At 27.6% G+C, this 25,852-nt stretch overlaps 1 protein-coding gene and 1 long non-coding RNA gene across 2 annotated transcripts in view; one reads left to right on the top strand and one right to left on the bottom strand.

Moving 5' to 3' along the window:
• LOC135963550 (uncharacterized) overlaps positions 1-25,852 on the bottom strand; it is a 319,480-nt gene that overhangs the window by 78,598 nt on the left and 215,030 nt on the right. Inside the window, exon 3 of the long non-coding RNA XR_010576851.1 lies at positions 20,595-20,695. This is a non-coding gene — a long non-coding RNA (uncharacterized LOC135963550). The remainder of the gene's footprint in view (positions 1-20,594; positions 20,696-25,852) is intronic.
• Dscam3 (Down syndrome cell adhesion molecule 3) overlaps positions 1-25,852 on the top strand; it is a 165,678-nt gene that overhangs the window by 12,273 nt on the left and 127,553 nt on the right. The window contains exon 3 of the mRNA XM_065515462.1: positions 10,593-10,735. Within this exon, the coding sequence (XP_065371534.1) occupies positions 10,593-10,735 (143 nt within the window). The remainder of the gene's footprint in view (positions 1-10,592; positions 10,736-25,852) is intronic.

Genomic DNA, 25,852 nt, shown 5'->3' with positions numbered 1-25,852 from the left:
TTGACTTCATGCTATGTTACATGGGATATCAGTATACATAAGCATCAATAAAAATAAACTGTATGAGAATTATATTAACACAATTTGTATAAAACCAGTTTGTACGAATTACTCACAAATCGTTTAAAGTGACTACGTTCCAGATTACTTAGAGACACTTAAGTGTCAATTGTCTTCACGCTAGATTACTTGGGATGTATAAAGTAGACAATTGTCTTCTCTCTGCTCTACAAAGTGCACACACGTGTCAAATGAATAAAATGTATAAATTGGAGTCAGCCAAGTGATAAGACATTTGTGACAATTACTGTCTTTAAGGGATACATTGACTACTTGCTTAACTGCTGGGCATGCACACAGATGCATTCAACCATTCATCAACATATCTTTTTCAAGTGAGCGAATATGTGTGTATTTTGTATTTTTTATTGTGTTTCGAGTCAAACGCAAAACATTTTTTTTTTAGCTTTCTGTATTTCGTTCACCCTTTTTATTTTTAAATTTTATGTAAAATCTTCGTCGTTTATATCAATTTATGTGAGTGTATATAATATTTTCACTTCTATTTACTATGATGTATTAGGGTGGCCTTATTTTGCACTTTTTCAACCTTCGATGTTTCCAAGATCTAAAATTGTTCTCCGTCATCTAAAAACCAAATACATACTGAAAATTTTAGCAAAATTTAAAATATTTTAAAGGTTTCAATTCTGAAAAAAAATAATGTAAATGATTCGTAGTATTTTGCTTGTAAATTTAGGACTTTAGCATAATTAGTGGTCTAATTGTTAAACAAAATTGCTTTAAAAACATTTTTTACACAGAAAAAATTATCACTATTTTTTTTATCCAGACAAAGCCTTATTTGATTTTATATTTAGTTTTCATATGCTATTTTGTTTGATTTAATAAACACATTGGATTGGTTTTTGACTGTGCCCAAATTTAATTATGATATACAGTGGTGGGTGCTATTTAAGACAAATATTAAAATTTTTTTTCATCAACTTAATTTTAAGTGCGATAGAGCTAAAACAGAAGGACCTAAGGGTATGAAATTTATTATCAATATTTCTAGTTTCTCAAAAATGTTTGGAAAAATCGGTACAACATATATGGACAAAGATATGTGGAAATACGTTGACCCACCTCAGCGAACATCCGCTGTTAATAACATAATATGACCGAAACTAATGGAACTAAAAATACGAAATTTAATCCGAATATTTTATAATAATAAAAATATAATGCTATAAACGTTAGAAAATATCTTTATTAAAAAAAAAATTTGTTGGTCAAGTTGTAGAAAAATCGTATGTGGTCGTGGTGAATATGTATGAATTGACACAGTTGAATAAAACACACTTGTGTGTTAAAACAGTCCTCATGCATACATATTTGTGGAAATATTTGAAAAAATAATTGAGAATCACATGGAATTTAGCAAACAATTTTTGTCTTAATTACCTGGCCACCACTGTATGTATGTTCATGTCATTTTCTGACAAATGTTGTCCATTCTTCGCCATACTTTGCAGTATAATTTGAGAGTACATAGAACTACTTTGTGCAAAATTGTATCAGGATTGCCGCATAATCAATAAATTTATGATAGCTCAAACAGTATTCCGGGAGGAAATTTGTATTGGCGCTAGATGAAACCGATATTGCCCATTTTCAATAACTTATAAAACCTTAGCAACAGATAATATTTGTGGAAAATTTCAACCAGCTAGCACTTTTCGCTTGGGCTCGTGTTTTTAACAGACAGACAGACTGACAACAGAGCTAGATAATCTTAAAATTTCAGGACCCAGAATATATGTATGTGTTACAAACGGAGTGACAAAATCAATATAACCCTCATCTTTTTTGATGGTGGGTATAAAAATATATAATTTTTAAATAGGTTTGGTCCATTAGAATACAGAAATTGATCTTTACACAAAAAAATTTTGTATTTTATATTTTTTTTTAGCAATTTTTAGTGTAGAGAGACAATTATGACCCAAGATAAAAAAGAGTTAACAATGTGTTAAAAATTTAAAATTGAAATGAAATTTTTTTTAAGAAATAATTGTAGAAAATTTGTGAGCAAAATTTCCAATTTCAAATCGGTCCCTTCTTTAAGCCATAGAGGTAGAACCGTTAACATTTGCATTGTTCTAATTATTCTAATTTTTTAAATTTTCGTTAAAAAATATTTCAAAAAATTTAAAAAGTAAGATTTGAGATATGCATGGAACTATATTAATTTTTTGGTATCAAGTTATAATCGGAATATTTTTATATTTTAACAACTATGGGTAAATACAAAAAAATTTATATTTTTTCAACATTTAGTTTTTAAACTTTTAAAATAAAATGTGCAACCTCTAAACGTTATACTTGTTTGCTAATTTTTTTTTATAGCCATCCTAGTGTGTTTTTTGTTCATATTCATATATAACGTAGCGTATTGTGATTTCGTATTCTTCAGTAATTTTTTTTCTTCTTTGCAATGCAACATTGTTGAGTGGTTTTATGGTTATTTAGATAAAAACTGGGAACTTTTGTTTGAAACACGTTTTCTGAAGTGCTTACATGTGTATGTTATGTGTGCATGTGTTTGTAAAAGATTTTCAAAAGATGTTTTGTTTTTATTATTTAAGTGAAGATATGTTGTTCTTGGTATCCTTTTTTAACAACAATTTTTCTTCTTGTTTTGATTTTAATATGTTAAGTAATGTTTTAAAAGTTCTTATCTAATGAAAATATTAAATGTGCTGTTAAGACAAAAAAATGTTATTTGTTAAAAAAAAATTCAGTGTTTATAGTGGTTGACAATACAATTGCAAATTTAACTAATAGTTTATTATTTTGATTTTACAATTTTCGCAAGTGTTGATTCTAACAATTTTTACCAACTGTTAAAAAAACTTATTGTGCCAAATAAATTACAAAAAGAAATTAGCGAAATAAAATAAATATTGAAATAATCTTTTTCTATACATATTATTATACTCTTCATCATGAGTGGCAAAGGATATATATGACAGCAGTAAATCAATGATTCATATTTGGTTTTTAATTCACCATGAATTTTGCCAAATATATGAATTGAATTAAAATTTCATTGAATTCATCTTTGAATGTATAAATTTCAAAAAATTAATTGAATTAAAACTCATAATATGAGTTGTGTTCAAATTTTAATAAATTCATCTTGAATTAAAATTATTGAATGCATTCGTTTCAACTGAATTTAAATGAATTCATAGACGATTTAAAGGAAAATAATTATAATTAATTTGAAAAACTCTCGGAAGATTTAAAGAGTGTCCAAAATAGTTTTTAAATCAAGAATCGGAGTTTATTTTTTGTAATTTTTATCTGAACTGAAAAGTGAATTACAATGAAAGTCAATAACAAAAGGAATTCATTAAAATTTTTTTTAGAAAGAATGCATTAAAGAATTTTTAATTCATGATGAATTCTTTTACATTTTAATTCCATTTATATTTTGGTGAAAATGAATACATTCAAAAATTTTCATTTCATTGCATTCTTTATTTTAAAGATATCCAAAATTACTATATTTAAAATGGTAGAATTTTCCTCATTTATAAAAATAAGTAGTTTATACATTTTGTTTAACTATACACACAAAAAACTAAATTATCTGAACGCATCGTTTAGAAATAGTCAAACTGAATGGTACTAGGCGCATTTTCTACGCCCCTTTAAAGTCGCATTCAAATATCCAAGATCTGAACGCTTATTTGGAGTTTACTACGCGACGTTCAGCTCGACCAAGGAAACGTTTTTCTGAACGCAGCATATTAAAAACCAAACTTTCCTACTAGCGACCTCAACGTTTTGTTCAGATTTTTAAAATCAATTAAATAATTCTTCGCTGATCACTAATTTAGTATAACTGAATGCAAAATTCAGTAAAGTTCTTCATAGAAACCGTAAAACGTGCCGCTCAGCATAGTGGAATAGTAAAACAAAACTAAACGCATCGTTCAATAAATCTGAACGGGACGTGTTAAAAATATTTTTGGCAAATTAAAATTAAGCTTTGTTAGAGCAACTCAATTTCTATTGCTGGAGTTACAAGGTAAGTTGTATATACATATGTATTTATGTGAATGTTTAATAACTATTGGACATATTATTTAACTAATATAATTGTTTATTATAGAAGCGGGAATTGAGTATATGCATCTACAGCTATTAAACAAATTGGACCCCGAGCTGATATTCGTGAGAAGCCTTTTAAGAAGTGGAACAAGACAGTGTGTATTTTAAAAAGGTGAGTTTATGGTAATTAATTTTGTTCATTATATATTTTTAAGTTTATGTTTTTGAATTTAGTACAAATATAATCCTGGAAAACGCTTTCTACAAACACCATCTAATTTTAAGGTAATTGTCGATGACATATGCAGGAATTTCCTCAAGAAGAGCAGGTTTCGGTGAGTTTATATAAATAGTTGTTTATGTAAACATTTATGTATGAATAATGCTTGTAAAATATATTGAATAAATTTTGGTAATATTAAAAAAATCTTTTATTTAATTCTCTGAACGCAGCTGGTAAAATAATAAGCTTATGTTCAGTAATGAAGAAATTGAACGCATCTGATATAAAACTAAACTCTCGTTCAGTATTGCGAAAATTAAACGAATATAGTTAAAACCTGAACGCCCGTTTACTTTTGCACAAGCTGAACTCTATATAGTAAAAAGCAGAATGCACGTTCAACGTAAAACTGAACGTTTTATTCGGTTTTCTACTACAGTCATAATGGGTGCAAAAAACCTAAGAAATATTCAGAAAAGCTAAAAGTTTGTTCAGTTTTTTAATGTTTAATTTTTTCTGTGTACACTTCTTGCTCTTTACAAAATATCATTAAAAGAATAATTCATATTTATGTTCAACCATTCAGGCAAACGTGATCACATTATGTCTTGTTTTACTTTTGCACTTTCTCATTTGACATTTGAAATATAAATTTATTGCAACAAAATTGTTTTTTTTTTCTGTAGAAGGAAACTATAGTAAATGTATGTGCAATTCATACGTTAAGGTTGGAGTGAGTGATGAATACTGTTGCTTTTATTTTCTGTAAATTTACTATTGCCATTATGTACTCGTACTTTGTGAGGAGTAAACAAGAAAATATATATGTTACAATAACAAGCATTTATGTGGAAATAAAAGTACTTTATATTCAAGCGTGGCAAAATTTAATATTTTCTTTAAAAGTGAAAAATGATTCTTTTGTAAAAAGAATGGTTTTGACAGGAACTAACCTTGAAAAAATACATACATACTAGGGTGATCGGCCCGGTTTTTAATAACCGGTTATAACCAGTTTTTTTGGTAAGGTCGGTTTCGGTTTTTTTGAAAAGCTCACATTTCGAATATCGAAGAAACCGGGGTTTTCTCCTCGAATAGCCGGTTTTTTCTATAAGTTTGTTTTTATGAGTTCTAATGTATTAAAAACTTAAAAAAATATTCAAAATCCAAAAAAAAAAAAAATTAAAACAAATACTTCAACTATTTTAGAAGACTTTTTATATTTAGAAAATGTCACAAGTGATCTGGAAAACCTGAAAACTTACTCAATGCTTTGTTTTCTATATGTCCTACAAGTACAACGAGTAAAAGATTATTTTCAATGTCTAGTTTTATACAAATATAATCGATATACTCCAAAGCATTTAAACTGTGTTTTTTTTTTTACCTTCATAAGGTCTTCAAATTTACTGATGTTAACGATCTTCGGGTCAAATTTGACACAAATAGAAAAAAAACTTAACGTAGTTGTTGACATTTGAAATTAAATTAAATTCATAAAATATCAAAAATATCAACCACTCATTTTTAGAAAAAATGCAATTAATTTCAAAATGGGTAAAATTTTACCAAAGATATATTATAGTGCTACCAAAGCTCTGAAAATATGAAACTTAATTGTGCGTAACAAAACACCTTAAGTCCAAACAAGTTTATAGATATTTTTTTGCCAATTTGTTTTTCTAAAAACCTAACGTAGTTGTAGACTTTTAGAAAAAATAAATATTAATTTCAAAATGGATCAAATGGGATAGAACAAGTAATCAAAATTGTTTTAATCACTATTATTTTCATAAATAAAGCTTTTTTCTTCTCATTTCTAGGCGTTTTAATATTTTTCCAAAAAACCTGTTAACCGGTTATTATAAAAAAACCGTAAGCGAAACCGGTTTATTTAAATTGCAATTTTTCGAAGAAACCGAAAACCGGTTTCTAAAAAATTTCGAAGAATCGATCACCCTAATACATACCTTTATACCAGCGAAATGCAAACTCACACCACTACAGTTTTTAGATATTGTAGTTGTATGAGTTGAGAATTATTCTCTGGCAAAAACAAAAATAAAATAGCTGAAATAATGAAATAAACAAGCATAAAAGCGTAACACAGCCTGCTTCTATCAATGCTCATGCGAGACTGACTGTTTTTATACAATGTGTGTGCTTGCGTACATGTGAAAACAAAAACAAGAGAGCTCATTTGAGAGCTCACTGCAGCTCGCTGCTTTATACTCTTGTTTCGGATGATGAAAAATCGTTGTATTTTGTAAGTTAGAATAGAATAGTATTAACTACGAATTTCTCTCATCTCAACACAATGGTCCTAATTTTTCGATTATAAAGGGTGTTTTTTATAGAGGCGGAGAACTTTAAATTTAAATAAAATAGAGAGACAAGGTTTTAGTATACGTCCAATTGGCGTTATTAATATGATAATTTTATGACATTAATGTCATATATGGGTTACATGGGTAACCTGGAGGTTTAATTTCCGTATTACGAATATTTTTCTAAATTTTCTAACAATAAACATTTCTTGCTATTAACGATGTCTTACAAAACATTAAATTATTTATAATTAATAATAAATTATAACTATAATTGGTAAAGTTTTGGTAAACATTTTCACTGATAGCTGCTAAGGAGTTCTACGAAATTGTGTTATTTTAATTACAATTACATAAAATTGTAATTTGAAGATTCTTTTAGACCTCCATAACAACACAAATATTTCAGATTTCTAATTTTATGATGGTCGGGCCATAATTAGTCATAGCTCCTATATAAGGCCCAATTCCGAAAATCACTTTAACGAGCATAAGTCCCTTAAAAATTTTGGTATCTACAAAAAATTCAACAGAAATACAAATACAATAGATATAAATCACATAACCTAATTCCATGACGATCGGTCCATAATTAGTCATAGCTCCCATATAAGGCCAACTTCCAAAAATCATTAACAAAATGTATTTGCTCATTTACTCAGTGTAGTGCAGGCGCGGATTCAGAGGGTGTGAAATAGGGATTTTCCACCCCCAAAACCGAAAAATTTTCATATTAAAAAGAAGAAAAAAAGAAAGATGTAGAACAAATTCATCCAAATTAAATTTCGGTTGTGAAAATGCGGTATTGTAATGTTATTGATACGATTGAGAGTTTCGCGTTTGTTTTATATCAATCAATATGTATTCTGAAATTTACCGCGAATTATTTTAAGAGGTATTAGTAACAAAACTGTTATTCTATAAATAGTTTTAAATTAAGAATATATGTTTTATGTTGTTCATAACGGAATTTATTGAAATCTATAGAAATTTAAATTTACGCCATGTTTTTATAAAACTTTTAGTTCATTCAATTCGTCACAATAAAAAAATTAATTTTGTTTTCGTCTTTATTAAAAGAATTTTCAGATTGTACAAACTTTGTCAACATCATATTAAATTCCGTTACAGCTAAAAAAAGAGTTGCGTTGAAGTTACCTTTTCATCATTTCGAATTGGTAGCTAAGATTGCGTATTTCGAATTCAAAAATACGTATGTTTATTGTAATTAACTAAAAATATTAATCATACGTAACCAGGTTTTGAAAAGTATGCTACATTTTTTTAAACAGCATAAATTCTCCAAATTAATTAGATCTAACGAAAGCGTCATTATACTATATTCACGAAAAATCGTATAGCAGAAACGCATTCTACGGAAAATTTTAAGAAACTTTCCCCAAGGAACCATAGGTCTAAAATCAAGTCCTTGCGCATTTCGTCTTTTATCCAATGATATTTCAATATAATTTTTTGTTAATAGTTTTTTTATTGGATAAAATACGAAATGCGAAATGCAGTGATAAATATTAAATTAATAAATTGTGAAAAAATTCCGATGACAGGTACTGTAAAAACTAGGAGTAAAACTACACCAAGACAAGATAATTTAATATCTATAGAATAATTACTGCGGCGTTATCAATAATCTAAATTTGGAAATTAGTTCTATAACTTTGCAAATTAGGCTGGTTTAGGTTGCTGTCGTTCCGCAAAAAAACTCTTATTTAAAAAAAAAAACAAAAATGTACTCCGCGTATACAAAATGGAAAATAACATTTAAACTGATCGGCACAGAAATGGTATACAGTTCACTTTTTGAATGAATCCAGATACAATTGGTAGAATATTTGTAATACGACCGAAGGGAAAAATACTGCATCCCAGATATACAAATAAGACAGTCAAGTTTGTTGGTGACAATATTATGGTATGGGGTTATTTTTGAGGGCAAAGTATGGGTCCAAATTAATAATAATAATAGGTATGACCGGAATCTGATAAATATAATTTTTAGACGATAACATAGGATGAATTCCAAAATGTATGTATGCAATGCAGTCATATCTTTATCAACACAAAGCATGCAAACGCGTAGTTAAAATTAAAAAAAAAAACTTATCATACTGCCTTTTTTACTTTTTGATACATTTTGCTATATGAAACATTATCAAAGTTTACACGGTTGCATTAAGAATCGCTCGACTTTTTAAGGTTGCATTGCATACATACATTTTGGAATTCACCCATAGTCTACCCAATCGTCAGATCTCAAACCAGTAGACAATCTATAGGAAATTTTAGAAAATATAGATTCAAAATTATACCTCGAAATAAGATTTATCGGAATAAGGGAATGGCAAAATATTTCAGAGAATACGATTGGTCCTTAAACGGTTCAATATATCATCGCTGTGAAGCAGTAATAAAAACCAAAGCATATCTAACACAATACTGAGTCTCTAAAAAACTAGACAATTTTTGTAAAAATTAAACCTAAGTGGCCATTGTTTTCACAATATCATCATAATGAATTATATTCAGTTTGTTTTCTATTTTCAGAATTTAATAATGATCTTATTTGTTGGTGTTAATATAAGTAAAAAAAATATATGTTTATAAAATGCTAACAGAATAACCGATTAAATGAATATTTGAAAAAGTTTCCATTGCATTAGCAATCATTGTTTGAATATCTCTTTACAAATGTTATTTCCTGTGGATTGAGTCTAATATGTGAACAATTTTTTAATTCTCTAACTTCCAATGTTTTATCCAAAAGGGTAATGCTAAAATATTGCAATGCTAGCTAAGGCGATCCAAGCATCTTGAACTGAATTTATGTATTATATTACTGATAAATGTAATTCTGAGATCATCCAGAATTTGTTTGTTTCAAAACAAATTTAACTGCGAAGAGCTAATATAATTTCTTTCTCGTTTTGCCTTAATATGATGCTTCCATGTTAATATATTATTGGGATGCATTCCTAGATATGTAAATAAATTAGATTTCATATATTTCATCTTTTTCGAAAATATCAAGGAGAAAGCTTTCAATCATAATAACATTTTAACTTTATAAATGTTTTTTAAAACTAATTTTCTTTTACAAACCCTTAATAAATTACACATTTAATTATGAATAGGGGTGAAAGGGTTAAACAAATTTTTTTTTTAAATTTCGTAACGTAACGGTGCTAGTTTTAGTCTGTTGAAAATCTGCACAATGCAACTACTCATGTTCATATAAAGAATAAAAAATCTACTTGTATCTAGTACTATACGGGGTAAAGGAACTTAATGGTGAATGTTGCTAGTTTTGATGTTATTTATTGTATAATACATTCTTAAGTGTATGAGTATACTTATGCAGTAGTAAATATACTTTTTAATAGTGGAGAAATAATTGGGGCATTCAAACGGTCTGCTATTAAGTCATATTGTCATAATGTCCTAACACATTAAAATAGTTTAAACAAATTGTTGTGCTTTAAACCAAAAAGTTATAAGCTAAGAAGACTTTTCGAACTATGTTTATTGTTTGTCATAAAATAAATCTTTGTTGTTTGAAGCACAACAACAATTTGTTTAAACTATTTTAATATATTAGGACATTATACAATATGACTTAATAGCAGACCGTTTGAAACCACCAAATGTGTAACAAAAATATACGATAGCAAACATTTTTTTTTGCAACATTTTCTACTTTGAGTGATACATAAATATGTAAGTAGATATGTTGATTGTGGTTTTAATGAATTTATACTTGTGCATTTAACATACATATGTACTCATAAATAAATATGTTTTTGGAGAAAAGCATTTCTTTAAAAAAAAAATATAAACTTTATGATATTAATAAATAGTGCTTTGTTTTGTTGTTAATAATATTCTCCACCATTTATTTTTAGGAAAATTTCTGGCAATGGTACCTTGTATTTTCCACCTTTTCTGGCTCAATACTATCGCTCTGATGTTCATGAGACCATGTATCGCTGTCGTGTTGCCAATGAAGCCGGCACCATACTGAGTCGCAATGTGCACGTACAAGCAGGTAAATAAAATTATTTTTCATTCTTTTCCTTAAAAATATTTTGTTGCTTATAAATTTTTCTTTCTGTATCAATGTTTTTTTATTTTTTAATACTATTTATAAATTTTTGTATTGAAAATAAATGCAGTTTTACATCGTATTATTTCATGACATAATACGAACTAACTATATATGTATCTATTGGTATTTTTTTTAAATAATAAATAAAATATAAGAAACATGTTTATAAATACATGTTTACTACCCTAAAAGGAAAACTTTTAAAGTTGAGTTATTTTGTCAGAAACTGAATTTGTGCCGGAAATTAAATTTGTGTTTTAGCAAGAGAAAACAGTGAATATATGAACTTGAAAGTAAATTAAGTTTTACATATAAATATTAAAGCCGTACTTTACAGTATAATTTCAGAGTACTTAGTATTAATTTTTTCAAAATATTATCAGGATTGTCGTAAAATCAACATATTTATGACAGCTCAAACAGTATTCCGAGAGACCATTTGTATGGGGGCTAGGTTAGCCTATATTTACCATTTTCAATATAAAATAAACATATCAACATAGAGTATTTCTAGCCATCTAGCTCCTTTTGTTTGGGCGCCATTCATTTCTTGATCACTTCGTTTTATTGAAATAGCGGTATTGTTAACGTTACATATGCAAAACATCATAAACATGTTCTTTAGATAAACTTTAAAATCTTTTGTTTTACAGAAAAATATTTGTAAAAATCGGATAGAAAATGGATGAGTTATAATACGTAAGAATTTGTATGAAAAAACAGAAAAGTCGCAAAACATACATATGGGGGATTTCATGTCAAGTGAACCTACTTCTAAAATCGATGCAAGGAAAATATCTAAGCTTTCTTTTAAGAAAAAGGACATATTTTGAAAAAAAGTCAAAAAAGTTTGATTTTTTTTTTAAATATTTTTTGTCGAAAGATTGAAGAAATATCTATCTTAACTATTTGAGACACATTTTGCGAAGAACAATAAGTAAAAAAAAACATATTTTGACATCATCCGCAAACATTATAATGTTGTAAAAATTAAAAGCAGTCGGAACTGATGAACACGGATAGGTGACTCCCTTGAGGGATAATAGAAGTAACAAAAATATTTTTAGAGTATGAATTTAACACATTGAGTTCTATCCAAAAGATATGATTTTATATATTTTATTCATTTCATTCCTAAATAATTGAAAGTCTTTTAATATATTTCAACCACGTGTTCCCATTATCCGATTGACTTGCAATTTTGCATTAATTAAGTTTAGATGTTAAGAACAACCCCTTATCAAAAACAAATTTATTTTATTTGTATAGACTTATTACTATGTATCAGCAATTAAAATTGCATCTAGTGTAACATTAATCCCGGTCACTGCATTCCAATTTTATATTTACAAAAGTTTAAATATTCTACAGACATTTTTCCTTAGCCCACTTAAATATCTAGTTTACAGCAAGTATTTCCAGAAATAAATATTTTATGGTTTCTTAAAAGCATTTTATTGCCCCTTTTTCAGTTTTAGCATTAGTTGCCAATAAAACTAGACAATTTCCTTAAAAGTTTAATACTATTTACTTGTTTGTTTATTTATTTATTTATAAAATTCTAAACTAGACATCAAAAGACCACAAACCAAAGAAACAACAAATAGAGAAAATAAACACAATCAAAGAATAATATTGAAGTTTTTGAGTGCAGACATACACATTGGTAATTAGGATGATTCGAATGAGAAGTTTTAAAATTGTCCAACTGAATGAATATTAACACTCACATTCGTTTCATATGACACCTCCGGAACAAATATGAGACAATTTACAGCCCATTTATGAAAAAAAATTCCCCGGGAGTTTTTCCCTATTCGTTTTTTTAACATTAAATTTTAATAGTAAAAATGAGAAAAGGGGGAATTTATTCTCATTATTGGGCTGTTAGAAAAACCTTAAAAAATACATACATTTTTGATGTTTGTTGCAGGTATATCAACAATTAAAATTAGAATAAATTATGCGAAACTTTGTTTAACATAAACAATTTATTTATCTTCTTAACAAAAGGGGCCCTCCTAATTGTCATACCACTTAGCACTCGTACTAACAGTCATCTATCTCATCATCACCAATATAATAATAATCATCATGGGGAAGATGTTTAAAAGTACGAGTAGTTTTAACAAATGTTTGTGGTGAAATAAGTTGACAATCATTATGATAACAAATAAAAAATTTGTCAAAGCATTAAATGTTGTCTGAAGGCTGTGGCGAAAATGAAAAGTTGTAAAGAATACAACACTTGTTATTTAGTAATTTCCTTTCAGATTATTGTTATAATTTCCGGTTTATATACACTACTGTAATTTATTAGTCAGAAAAAACAGTTCGGCAAAATGAAATTTGACAAGAATATGAGGAAATGAGATTAAGAAGATTTCATTTAAAACTGTAGAACGTAAACGACTACAGCTACTGCCATTTATGCATGTACTGTTTTTGTGGACAGCACTCGACAGATCGGATCATTGTGAGATCATTGTAATGATCCTACAGACTACTATACTGATAATGATAGGTGCGCTATGGCTTTATTTTTTATGCGTAATTCATTTGAGGAACAGTGGAATTAATTTTACACCTTTTGAAAGCTTATTTTTGTCTTAGGGTATCACAAAGGAACCAGCAGGCTGGCAACAGTTGGCTGTCGATGTGGAGGAGTCAGCGAATGTGTTCTTTTCTACCGGTGTTTATAACTGCAAATTCTTTACAGACTTTTTTCGAAAGACCTACATTATCCATCCCTATTAGTTTGTGGTGGTGGTTGGATATTCGGATGAAATACACTTTTGTTCTTTCATCCGATTGTTTCGGTACTAAACTCCATTCGGACATTTTTCATCTTCGGGTATCACAAAGTGATTACAAATAATCTTTCGACATATCCTTATCTACCCTTTTAAATATTTAAAAAATGGAAATTGATCAAATCCGAAATTACCTGGTAATTTGTTGGGATCCTATAGAACTGCACGTTCCACCTTTAAGATTTTTTATATTGCTAAATGCAATTTAAACATTCAAAATACTTATGGTATTGTCGTGAAGATAAGTATCCATCTAAAAACCTTTAAATGGTACGTCTTCCTTCACCGCTGACAAACTATTTAATAATATAATATTATTAATATTACTTTAATGCTTAATATGAAACACAAATTAAAGCTTTACATTTGCCAAACACCTCCTGCTATTCACATTTTAGAGGCATTAAATTATTTAGTATTTTCAAGCCTTTTAAACAACAAATAAAGACAAGAAATATCCCCGTTTTGTTGATGATAGTAAGTATTTAGTATACAAAATAGCTTAAAGGTAGTATTATGCTCGTAAATTTGCAAGCAAAAAAAAACGAGAAACAATCAGTTGTTTAAAGTGTTGACATCAAAAGGATTTGCAACTCAGCAGCATCAGCAACATTACATTTGATGCAGTAAAGTGTGTATAAAGGAAAATAATCATAGTTACAACCCAAGGCTATTACAAGTATTCAACGGATAATGATCTTTTTTTGTTTTTTTATTTTTTATTTTGTTACACGTTTCGTTTCTTCCTCTGCTTTCTTTTTTATCGTAATAAATGTAATATTCAAGCAATTTAAAACACTTACGATATGCAATACAAATACAGAGTATGTACGTTAAAAGGAAACAAAGGAAATGCATAATACTCGTAATTTTATGTAAAAAGCTGGGAAGAAAACAGTAATAATAAAAACTGCATATTGACCTGAAAACCTTCATTGCAAATTTGTGTATATATGTATCCTGTGCATGATATTACATGTGTATTAGGATGGTACTTATTTTGAACTTTGTTTATTTTCGATGTTCGAATGGTTTTAGATGACCTAAAACACATCAAAAATTATTCATAAAACAATATTTCGATAATTTATGTATGTGTTCGTAATTTTATAATGAGTTTGTCATTCCGTTTGTATCATAGCGAAATATTGGTCGTAGAACTAAGCAGTATTTATATCCTGGGTACTCATAAGATTCTAAGAAGATATTGCTATGTCCGTTCCTCTGTTCGTTGATAAAATTTTGCACTAATTGGTTCTAAGTACTCTCATATTATACTGTAAAGTATGGACAAATCATTTGTCCCTAGTCCCCATACAAGGTCCCCCTCTGAAAATAACTTGAACGTCCATAAATATAATAACACTGGTCAACACACCAACATTTTCTAGACTTCTGTCCATTGTTTTTGGTTAAATTTAGAGTGCTGATTACGATGGCGTCATTAGTTGACGCCAATATTTCACTTAATCGCTTAATATTACACGAGCCTTTAAATATTTTCTGGATTATTAATCTACATACAAATCTCTTTCATTTGAGTATAGTCACATTGGTGAGTATATCAGGATATCTAAGTTGTATTGCAAGGATATTAAACATTATTTTTTTAGGTTAGTCCTTAAAACTTAAATTTTTTTCAAACATTTTAAAATGTATGCACAAATTTTCGTAATTGAAAACTGAATTTATTTTGAAAAAATAATAAATTTTATTTTCAAAGAAAAAAATTTTTAAATCAAAAAACATGAATGAAAATTTTAATAAAAAGATTACATATAATGAAATTTGGATAAAGCACTATTAAACCCTTGTTCTTTTTCAAAAATAATTTAAATTTAACGGCCGTTTTTAATATGCAAAAATAAAATTTGTTTATTTTTTATTTGACAAATTAAATTTTGACAAAACCTATGCTCTTGTCAGCAAGAAATATTGTGGTTGTTGTCGAAACGCTCTCACCTTACTTATTACATCATGGTGATAAATGTTTAAATTGAAATATAGTTTTTTCTGTGCAAGTTATATATTTTGAATTTAAAAATGGATGGGTAAATGAAATTGTGGAGGTTTGTGCTGATGTTCATACTTGCTCATAGCTCCAATTTCCGGCCATTTCGAAATAAAATATTGGCATTTCAAAAGAAAATGTTTTTACTCATTTACTCAGTGTAGGGCATTACATGATCGGGCTTGATCGACCATACTTCCTTACTTGTTTAAATTTGATTTTATTTATCTTTTTTTTTTTACACAAAACTTTAAATGTGGAACCTTTAAAGGTTAACGTTAGCATTGCAAATCTACAATGTCCAAAATAAGGGCCAACCTAATGTGTACATATGACTTTAAGAGGAAGAGTTCAGTTCTGTATGTATGCATATTTGTAAATCTATATTTTATGATACATTATGCATACAAATAATGGTAGTACCTTTTTTTACAAGTAGAATGCGGTTTTAAGTATGACTAGCAAGAATTTAAGACTTATGCTATAACCCTGCGGTTTTTATTGTGACAATACATATATCTCTTTCAGACAGTAATATTCATTAATATCGAGTTATTTGACCGAGTCCAATTTATATATCTTTGGGTAATTGAGTGAAACAAAGAGAGTCAATTGTTTACTTTACACATACCAAGTGGTATAGCATGGAGGTGATTGTAACTTTAGTGTACCTAAGACATGGTTGAAACCTATTTAAATTTACGAAGTAATTATTTCACTAATCAGATGTAATATGTTGGGGAAACTATTATGACTTAGTCAGTTTGAAAATAATTTTCAAAATTAAATTAAGTAAATTATATGTATATGTCGTCGCTATAGATCAGCGAAATGCAAACTCACACCACTACAGTTTTTAGATATTGTAGTTGTATGAGTTGAGAATTATTCTCTGGCAAAAACAAAAACAACTAGCTGAAATAATGAAATAAACAAGCATAAAAGCGTAACACAACCTGCTTCTATCAATGCTCATGCGAGACTGACTGTTTTTATACAATGTGTGTGCTTGCGTACATGTGAAAATAAAAACAAGAGAGCTCATTTGAGAGCTCATTGCATTTCGCTGCTATAGATAAATCAACTAAGATGTTAATAAGATCACAAAATATATATATGAGGAGAATATGACTAAAAATATTTAAAGATTATTTTTATTCTATTTCACGAACTAAATTGTTTAAGTTTACTTAGTATGCTAAAACTTTTCGAGTTAATTATTTTTCTCGATGGGCGCAAAAGTATTTTTGGCTTAAAGATTTTAACAAATTGATACCAATTCATCGAATTCTCTAGGAATTATCAGCGTGTGTTAAAATATTTATTCCATATATCAGAAGCATTTTTATATTTTATGAAATACCTAATGCAGGAATTTACAACTCTTGATAATGGCTCTTGTACAGTTTTAAATTTCGCTTAATGAACATAAAACTATTAAGACGGAATTAGAAGACTTTTTATAAACAGCAGTTAGCTATTTAGACAATCGTTAGCATTTTTAAATCTATAAAATGTCCTATTTTCTTGGAAAGATTTACAAAAAGCTTGAAATATCTGAAGAACTAGATAACCATAAACTATGTATCGATAACTGCTCCTTCGTGAAGCTTATAAACAAATATCAAGAGATTTGTCAAATGATATGGTTCTATTTTGTTTACCAAAGGTGAAAGGAATGAATTCGAGAATTTTAGAAAAGTTTTATGTTTATGTGAAAGAGTTGTTTTCTATATTAAACAACCTCTATACTAAAGAAAGAAACGGAATGACATTGGATCTGGATTGAGCTGAAATATTAATACGAACAAATTTAGAGGAATCTTGTACAGATTTTCAAAATTGTTTACAAATCTCCAAAGGTTTGGAATTGGTCAAATCCATAAGCTCAAAAAAGAAATAATGTGGCAGTGCTTTTAGTATTTAATTTATTACATTTAATTCTATGGATTTTGCAATCGATATTGTGCCGTCGATTTTTCGATAGTTTTTGGCATGAGAAAAAATGTCCACTACAACATATCAAAAAAATAATTTTCTACGCTTTTTCTCAACTTTTATTTTTTAAGGTTTTTTTTTAGTAGGTATAAAACCTTAAACTTGAAAAGCGAACAAGTGAGGACATAAAAATACCGTTTTCAAAGATTTTTAAACGCCCTCAAAATTTTAAGTTATTTTGAAAAAATTTTAAACTGTTACGGAAAGACAAATAATTAAACTTTCATAAAATGTATGCATAAAATTAATTTTAAAGCGTAATAGCTTTTTTCTAAACCCATTAAAAAATTAAAATCGGACAAAAACTGATTGACGAACATCACTGAAAACGGTCTTTTCGAATAACTTCTGAATTAGAGGGTGTTTCTCAACATAACCTATACCCACGCTAGGTCAAATTCCAAGTAGTTTTTTTTACTGTCACACAGTGTAATACATATATATATTTTGATTACAATAGATAAAATATGTTTCAAAAAATCCAAAATTAACATTTTCGCAGTAATTTTTTTTAATGTCCAGTTTTTGTTTTATTTGTCCAGCTTTTTAAAGCCAAATGTCCAACTATTTGCGAATCTGAATCTGGCATCCCTAATTCAGAGCTTATTAAAACATTTCAAATGCAAAAATAATAGTTTAAACTGACTGTATTTAATTTTTTAATTTAATTTGTATGTTTTAGGCTAAAATAACGGCAAAAACTAAGCTCCCAATTAGCATGTGGTATGAATTAAATTTGACTCTGATTGTTTTTTTTTTGTTATTATCACCATGTTTTTTGAATCCGAATATATATTTTATATCTAGTTTTTTAGTTTTATTTATACATATATTTCAGAATATATATGGTTTTACTATAAGAGAAAAATCTGTCACGTACGGTATGTCACGAACGGTATTAAATTTTATTTATTAAAAAATCATTCAATGATTGTTTTTATTTAAATATGATGGATTTAGAGGAAAATTATTTAGTTTAGTGTAAGAAATTAAAAGAAAACATAACGCCTCTCACGGTTCGCAAATTGTCGCATACTTCTACATGCACCCCAAAATTACTTAAAATTACTGTTGTATGTCACGTATGATATACCGTTATTTCGCTCGATATTTTGGAGAACAATGTTTCGAAAGTTCTTGTTATTTTTTTTAAATAAAGTACCCTCTGAATAGTACATAAAGACCAAATTATTTTTTATACGATGACATGGAATTGCCTATATGTGAAATTATTTGCATTTTGGTATATTCATATTGTTATATAAGCATACATATCAAAACTAAAATATTTCCGACGATAATTTTTTATTAAATATTTAATACTTAAAAAAATTTTATTAAATGTGAGTTTAACAAATTTTTAGCTATTCATAAATATGTTTGTATAATATATGTATATCAAGAAGTTATATTTATTTTAACATTTTTCTTATTTTTCATTTTTGTTACATGAAATTTTCATAACAAATTTTTCATTCAATTCATGCAACATCATATGTATTCATCAGATATTTGCATAGCGCATCTGTACAATGTGTTGATACTCTGTTACATCTGCAATATAAAGAGAACATAAAAACTAGCATATTTACTTTATACATACTGTATACATTAGGGTGGCCCTTAATACACGAAAGTTTAATTTTGGCCATTCTCACACCCCAGTTTGGTGAATATTAGTAAAAAAAATCATCCTGAAATAATTTTAGGTAAATCGGTTGGGGTTAATTCAAAATTTCAAAATTTAAATCGCAGGTACGGAAAAACTATAAGAGATATTTTCATAATTATTCCCTATTATAATCTCAATAAATCCCAATGAGATGATCAAAAAATTCTGAAATTTGTTTAACAAAATTTTTAAAAATTTTAAAATGGAGTTTTGAAACTGCTGTTAAATTTTCTTCTTTGTCATACCTGCGAATAGGTTAACGGTATCCTACGAAGACAAGAACTCATATGCAAGTAAATATGGATATATTTTAAATAAAAATGAGCTTTTATTTTAGTATTTCTCAAAATATGTTAATTTTGTTCCTACATTTCTTGTTCTAGTTGCCTAAGACAGGTTAATGGCCTGGCGAATTTTTAATAACTTTAACATTTTTTGACCAATTTCTGTTTTTTATGTCTCATTAGAACGATAATTACGTGCACATTTCTATTCTTTTAAATTAAATTGCAAACGTAATTTTTTAATGACAAAATTTTTACAAAAACTGAAAAAAATGCAAAATCAAAACTTCAGAGGGCTTGCGGCTCTACCTAAAATTTTTTCGGGGTGATTTTTTTACTAATGTTCACCAAACTGTGGGTTCAGAATGGCCAAAATCCAACATTCGATTATTAAGGGCCACCCTGGTCAACATGTGTATACGTAATTGTACCTTGACTGTTACATATTCATTTTATCACGTTTTTAAATATTTCATCACTATTGACTGTAGTCGATTTTCATAGTAAACTGCAAGTTTGTTCTACATTCATGTATGCATCTAGTTCACAACTGGTATTCATTCTAGTTTTTTTTCTTCTCGTTTTTGTTATTTTGCTTGTTATTTGCCTACACTGTTCGCAATGACTATTGAATTGAAATGTTTCGAAAAAAACTCAAACAATTTGATAAATAAAAAAGCATATCTTTTTTATTATTTATTTTCATTTAAAGGTCAGTTAAAAAAGATAGAGGTTTGTGTGATGAATTATTATTGTAATAAATTCATGCATGAAACTTTATCACGGTATATGTTTGGGTTATGAAAATTTAATTACTGTTAAATGGTTAAGAATTTTGGTATCAAAATTAAAGATATTGTTTAAATAGAAAAGTTAATTTTATTAGTGTGACATTGAGTTCATACGAGTTGTACTCTACGTATGATTCATACGTAATTCATAAAGTGTATATGGGCGTATGATTAATATTCTGTTCATCTTAATATATGAATACTTTAAATGTAAATTTAATATTACTTACAAGAGCTAAATTAAAGGTGTTTTTAGTATTATGTTGATGTTGTTTGATGTTCTTTGATGTTGTTTGTTATTGCAGCATATTTCGTAGGTTGTGCAGTAGACCTAAAAGAAATAAAAAAAATATATTAATATAAATCTCGGATGACAAAGAAAATAACAGAAAAATATAGTGAATATAATAGTTGAGCAATTTAATGTAAAAGTTATTGCTTAGTATATGAATAGTTTAAAAATGAGAACCTAAACCTATATACCTGCCTTAAAAAATAGTTTTGGGTTTCTAAAACTAACAGATGTAAAACTTAAGCGAATGAGTACCCGTGCCTAACTTCGATTGAAATTTGGAAACTTGGATAAATAATGGTACTTTTCATTTAAGTATTTATACTATTTTCTTTTAAAATATTAATACTATAATATAATTTTTTAAACCTTTCTCTATTAGCATTTTCCCACGCCATATATTCAGCAAAAATCAAATGATTTCCATTGTTTATTATTTTCATTCGATATTCATGTTTAGCTACACTATTTTTTAAGGGAAATTCTAAAAATTATATATTTACACAATTTGTTTGTCTCTCAAAAGTATTTATACGTTTCCAAGAAGTCGTTGGAAATGTTACAATATTTGAAAGACACGACTGCTTGTATCGTTATTAAGCCAATTTTATTTTTTAGAGATAAATATTAATACCAGAGACCGAAAATAATGGGTTCACTTTCATTTCAATGGTAAATTCTTATTCGCAGCCATTTAAAAATAATTTTTTGTGATATATCACTGAGAGAGTGATTTATTCGAGAACAAACACAAATGATCTGGATGAGTGATTTATAATTTATTTTTTTCGTAAAAGTCAGCTTGTAACTTTTATTTGTGAACATGAAAAATAAATCGCAAAAGTGCATTTGATGCAAATCGACGCTTAAATATATAAAATTTAACAAAAGATTAATAACAATTTAAAAATTTAAATTTCAGTTACTCAGACTTCATTACTTCATACTTATCATATTATTTCCATAATTTGTTAAAAATTACTAACAATATGTTATTGTATGTAAATAAAAGAGAAAGTAACAGTTATTAAGAACAAGAACAAATGAATTGTTTATCTCACACCAAACCATTAAAAAACAACAAAAACGAATAAAGGTCATACCAAACCATTTAAATAAAAATCATTTTATAACTGTTATTTTCAGTGATTTATTTTTATCACAAAAATATAAATCACAATTTGGGGTTTTTGGTATATGGACGAGTTATTTTCGATCTCTGATTAATACAAAAAATCATTAAAAATCTGCTGAGCGAGCTGTGATTTTCACAGAACTTGAATGAGTATATCGCCATCTTAAATGCAAACGGACGTAAGTACACTTTTATTTTTTTACAGGAGAAGCAAAAAACGTTATAAAATCAATGATAATAAAGTAATCTTGGTTTTTTTTGGCCGTTTAAATTTCTTTAATAAATTTGGAATTTTTGATCGCAGGAGTCTAAAACACACCCAGTTCAAAAGTGACACAACTCAAAATAAATTTGTCGGGTTATATAAACCCGAAAAATTAATTTTACGCTTAAACTATGCACAATACACTTGTTTATCTATAAAAAAGGTATCAGTGTATTCTATTGTTGTTAACTGTGGCTAAAAAAAACACTAATGTCTTTCATTATGATTCAATTGGTATATATTTATTTTCAAATTCTGAAAAATTTAAATTTTGAGTTGTGTCACTATTGAACTGGATGTGCGATGTGTTTGATAAGAACCATAATGAATCAAAAACTCGATTTTGAATTTTTTGTAGTTACGTCCGATTACATTTAAGGTGACGATATGGGGATTGGAATTGGAAAAATGGTAGGTTAGAAGTAAGTTAAGAAGATACATACGTACGGAAACTGACAGAATAGGTTATCAGCAAATAATACAGGCGCTGCAGAGACAGAAGACATATAAGTGAATCTAGAATCTTAAACACATATCTGTGGACTTTTGACAAAACCACTTTAGTGGAATTTTAAAATTTTTCAGGAGAGCTTAAAAACTGTTGAATTGATCGAAAATTATTATTTTATTTGACCTTGAAGAAATTAATTATTTGTCTCAAGGAATTATACAAAGCTTTCGATATTCTTTAAGGTCAAATAATAAAATAATTATCGATCAATTCAACAGTTTTTACGCTCTCCTGGAAAATTTTAAAATTCCGCTTAAGTTGTTTTGTCAAAAGTTCACAGAAATGAAGCAACCTATGTCGTGAGAAAAATACTAGATATATGTATGTATCTAAAAAAATAAACGTCTATCTACAGTTTGTTAGTGGAGTAAGTAATTTGAAAACGACATTATGCTATTAAGTATCCAAAACCTGTTCGCACTAATAGTTTTTATCATTGCGTGCAATAGTTATGTTGGATTATAGTTGAAGATTTGAATTTGAAATAATTGAATTTAAAATGACACCAATTAATAAAACATTTAAGGAAATAATAGCCTGTGTTATAATATTTATTATACATTTTATATTTTTTTAAATTAACTGAAAAGAAAAAGCTATGCTTTACCAAAAAATTGTTTTGGAATTTAATTTTATCCTAATCACATCAATTTACAGTATTTATAGTCTAATTAATATATTTATATATTTAATAATTGCTTTGAACAGTATTATGAACTTGTTGGCATGGGTTAAAGATCTTCAATGCCCGTCTGTCTGTCTGTATGTTGAAATAAACTTTCTGAAGCCCCCAAATAACTATCATATATGTTTCATTAAGATGGCCTTTAACAAACAAGTTAAATTTTTCCCAGTCTTACCCCAATTTGGTGATTTTTTATAAAAAAATCATCCTGAAAAACAAGGGGAAAAAATATTTTTTTTAGTTTTTGTAAAAATTTTGCCATTAAAAATTACTTTTGCAATTCAATTTAAAAGAATATAACTGTGTACGTAATTGTTATTCTAATGAGATATAAAATACAAAAATTGATTAAAAAATGATAAAGTTATTAAAAATTTCCCAGGCCATTAACGTGCCTCAGGCCACTAGAACAAGAAATGTAGGAACAAAATTAACATATTTCACACAGAGAAAACAGATTCGTTATAGCAACCGAATTTTGCAGTTGTGGCTACAAAATTTTAAAAGGAGTAACAAAATTTTGGTTGTTTCAACTGACATTCTGTTGATAAAAACCGAAAAATTCTATGTGTGCAACCGAATCATTCAATTGACAACAAATTCGGTAGCTATTACGAATCTGTTATCTCTGTGTAAGAAATATTTAAATAAAAGCTTACTTTACTTAATATATATATATCCATATTTATTTGTATACACAGAGAAAACAGATTCGTTATAGCAACCGAATTTGTTGCCAATCGAATGATTCTGTCTTAGTGACCGAATTTTACAGTTGTGGCTACAATATTTTAGAAGGGGCAACTAAAGTTTGGTTGCCTCAACTGAAATTCTTCTTTATCAACTGACTTTCTGTTGTTAGAACTGTAAAATTCTATGTGTGCAACCGAATCATTCGGGTTTTCTTCAAAATCTCGGTTTTTGGCGAACCGGTTAATTTAAAATGTTGATTTTCGGTTAACCGGTTTTTAAAATTTGGGACTAAAATAAATGTCTTGGTGCATTTTTTATAGTCATTGTGTACACATTATATCAAACATTTGGTCTGACCTGAAACCTAAACAGCTGATTTACAATAGAAACCTCTTTAGATAAAACTTTTTAAGAATTACAATGATTCTAAATAGTAGAGGATGATGAGTTTACTTAAAAACTTTTTCAGAATAAATTACACATAATGAAACTATTAAAAATTAAGAGTAAATTCTGCATAATTCTAGAAGTTAAGCTTAATCTTACTAATGATTCATTATAAACTTAGGGATGATTTTACCAAACGATAAATTGAATTTGATGTACATACCTTCTTTCAATAAATTTGACTTCATTAGTGTGTTTTGTTCTTAAAATTTTATTTTATTAATCATAAATAAACGGTCTAAAATCCATGATTTGAAATTTGATATTGGAGTTTTATTAATTATTTGGTAAGATTTATAATAACAAATAATCACAGTTAAGAAGTAGTGCAATTGCATCTTATATGTCTTTTTTAGGGACTTGGAACATTTTCTGTTTTATATCAGAAAATCGTGGTGATAATAAATGTTTAAAATTACTAAATATGTATTTTATTAAAAATATTGGGATTTGCATTTTTTGGTTGAAATTTAATGAAGAAACCAATAATTAAAACAAGTATTATATATTTAGTAACATATTTCTACTCAATTCCATTTGACTGAGATAATAATTTTGAAATTTTTACAAAATAAAATTGACTTAGCACATTTAAATATTTATAGTTATTTAATATTAACTACTGACTACTAAAAACCAAAAATTTTAAAGCTATATATACCTTATTGGACATCTTATGTTTTCTTCGCATATACAGTGCCGGTGAAAATAATAGCACCTCAGAACCTTAAAGCAATTAACATGGGAAATATTTTTATTTCCATAGTAATTTTAATTAAATATAATATAAGATAGTTAATTAATCTCTATTTCTTCTATGAGTAAAGTTTTCTTTAAGAAATATTAACCTTTCAATCAATTATATGGTATTTTTGAAAAATACCTAGATTTTGTGCAGTCAAAATAATAGCACCATTAGCGATGCATCGTAAGAAATTGTCGAAAAAATAGAGAATATTCATGTTTTTGTTTTAAAAAATCGCCATAAAATTATAATTTGAATCTGTTTATGTCGAAATGAATAAAATTAAAAACAAACAAAATAATTTTACTTTTCTAATTTTTTAGTAACAAAAAAGTAAAACATGTTAGCTCTAGTTTAAAAAATTATGATTTCTGAACATACAAAATATCTTAATTCAGAATAAAACTATTTACAGATATTTAGAAATGGTTTTAAAAAACATTGCGATGAAATAAAAATATAAATTTTAGGTTGCGCAACCGCTTATCGCTTTTAATCATAACACTCTTCGAAAATCAGGCAATTATGTTCTGCACGGTGGTCAAAAGTGACGACTAGTGTTGCAGTTATTCGCTGACCATTACAATAACAAAATTTAAATTATTTAAATCCTAGAAAAGTTTCACCAATAAGAATATAACGTCCTTTATTAAAGGTAAAATTTCCAAAGTCAAATTACCATTTTGTCAACATTCAAGTTCCAAAACACTTTTTG

Source organism: Calliphora vicina, chromosome 1, assembly GCF_958450345.1.
Source record: "Calliphora vicina chromosome 1, idCalVici1.1, whole genome shotgun sequence".
Taxonomy (NCBI): domain Eukaryota; kingdom Metazoa; phylum Arthropoda; class Insecta; order Diptera; family Calliphoridae; genus Calliphora; species Calliphora vicina.
The sequence above is the reverse complement of the archived record's forward strand: the minus strand, read 5'-3'. Positions and strand labels throughout refer to the sequence as shown.